Below are 2277 nucleotides of genomic sequence, written 5' to 3'. Positions count from 1 at the left end.
TCCCAGAACTGGAGAACTCTTGTCTAGAATTATTTTTAATACAAATTTTCCACTAATTGACCTTGTGTCTTGAGTTTGTCCCATTATCTTATTTACAACTAATGTTTATGCTGGTTTTTTCTTCCTGTGTCAAACAGGGTGTCCCCACTGTAAAAATGCCATTCCGCATTTTACAACTGCTGCTGAAGTCTTTAAAGAAGATCGAAAGGTAACTTTCTGTTAATTATCTCTGAGATATTTAAAAATGTTTTCCACCATTTGTACTTTATAGTTTTTGCTTATTGATAAAGTGGTAGGCTTGTAGATAAAATTGCTGTTACACTAATAGAAATGTATCTGCATCTTAGGGGCTGTATCTTTTTTGGTCAAACTGAATTACACTTTTAACCTATTCTGTTTTCCTTAATTTGTTGTCTTTTCTGTTTAATTCTTGGTGTAAGAGTTCTTTTCTATGGAGCAAAACACATTCTTACTCAATAAAAGATAATTTACATCATCTTCGCTCCCCTTCAACTTTTGTCAGCCGTTGGGGTGCATGTGGAGAAACCACAAGTTGTGTGACAGTCCTGAAGACCTCAATCATATAACTAATCTTTGCTTGCATAGCATAAATATAATATATTTCTGTAAGTTGGCTGACTTGAGTCCAGGATGTCGGGCCCTTCTAGGACCCTCGTGCTTCTGCCTTGAAAATAAATCTGATGGCTGAAGCATACCAGTTAATTTCCTTGCATCATCTGAACCATTTTAACTGTGCGCGTGCATATCTGGGATTAAAAAAAAACCACCTGAGCCACTGGATTTAACCAGATAACTAGCTAGAAACCTGCTTATTATCTTTGAGTGAACTGTATTTCATTCTGATTTCCGAATTTGTTCCAACTTCACAATTGCTTTGTGTTTAGGTGTGGCATGGAAAAGATTTGGCAATTTAATAGGGAAACTGCTCTCTGCAGCTTCCTGAGGAGGGGAAGTGGAGAGGGAGGTGCTGATCTCTTCTCCCTGGGATCCAGTGACAGGACGCACGGGAGTCGTTCAAAGCTGCGCCAGGGGAGATTTAGACTGGACATCAGGAAGCATTTCTTTACTGGGAGTGTGGTCAAACACTGGAACAGGCTTCCAAGAGAGGTGGTCAATGTCCCAAGCCTGTCAGTGTTTAAAAGGCATTTGGGCAATACCCTTAATAACATGCTTTAACTTTTGGTCAGCCCTGAAGTGGTCAGGCAGTTGGACTAGAAGATCGTTATAGGACCCTTCCAACTGAAATAGTCTATTTTATTCTATATTCTATTCTAAATGAAGAGGTAATTTTGTTTCAGTTATACCCCTATTAATCTACCTGCTACCATAATAGAATAATTTGTGTCATGGTTTTTTTATTTTTCCTCCCATCTTTTCTGTAACTCACAGAAGATGCATCAGATTGACAAGAAACAAATCGTTCTTGTATCGCTGACTGCGTAAAATTAAAGTCCATCACTGGCACATCCCCCTGGCACACAGAAGATTTAGAGGCGTGGAACTTTCAGTTCTTTTACTGCTGTAAATTTGTGTGCTCAGATGCCTTTTGGTTACTTGTTTGTTTCCAAGATCTCTGAGAAAGTCTCCTTGTTTTCCCACTTTTCTGGTAGTTCCCAGTGAAGCCTCTCATTCCTAAACTCATTAAACTTTCAGTCGGAGGAGATGAAGCAAATGTACCAAACAATGTGAAACTTGCTTATTAGAGCCCCAGGATGTATTAACAAGCAACCTGAATCATGGCACAGTTTGTTGGACATGGTGGTGGTGGTGGTAAATGCAGGCTTGTGAAGCTTTCGGTTCAGACTGCAGGTTATGAAAGGACTCCAAGAGCAGAGCAGTGATTGACAGTTACAACTCTTGACTTCAGTTTAAGACTGGAGGGGGGAGGTATAAAATGTAATGAGTTGGAACAGGAGAGCCAGTAGGGAATATTAAGGCTGGTACAGTTTCAAAGAGGTGTGTGCCGTTAGGGGAAACGATGTTATTCCACCTCAGTGACTTATGAAAGTGCCAGGGATTGATTATCTGGGGAGCCCTATTTAATTGTCTACAGCCATAACCTGCCAAGGTGCTTCTTGCTGCCAGTTTGTGCCCTTGTGGAAAAGAAAATAAACCTGTTTAAGACTTCAGAAGGGCACATGGCTGTTCCCACAAGCAGCCCTGGGCATATTCCCATGTTTCAAACTGGACTGAGCCTTCAAACTTCGGCTAATTTGTAGTTCTGTAGGGTTTCAAACTTCTGTAAAATTACTGCTT

At 40.3% G+C, this 2277-nt stretch overlaps 1 protein-coding gene across 1 annotated transcript in view; it reads left to right on the top strand.

Annotated features, from left to right (window-relative positions):
• Positions 1 to 2277, top strand: part of PDIA5 (protein disulfide isomerase family A, member 5) — a gene marked incomplete at its 5' end in the record, with an annotated part of 89868 nt that overhangs the window by 77143 nt on the left and 10448 nt on the right. The window contains one exon of the mRNA XM_009582767.1: positions 138 to 208. Coding sequence (XP_009581062.1) covers positions 138 to 208 — 71 coding nt within the window. The remainder of the gene's footprint in view (positions 1 to 137; positions 209 to 2277) is intronic.

The sequence above is a fragment of the Fulmarus glacialis genome, unplaced genomic scaffold, assembly GCF_000690835.1.
Source record: "Fulmarus glacialis isolate BGI_N327 unplaced genomic scaffold, ASM69083v1 scaffold8778, whole genome shotgun sequence".
In the NCBI taxonomy this organism is placed as follows: Eukaryota; Metazoa; Chordata; class Aves; order Procellariiformes; family Procellariidae; genus Fulmarus; species Fulmarus glacialis.
Note: the sequence above shows the minus strand (reverse complement) of the source record. Positions and strands in the feature narration are given on the sequence as shown.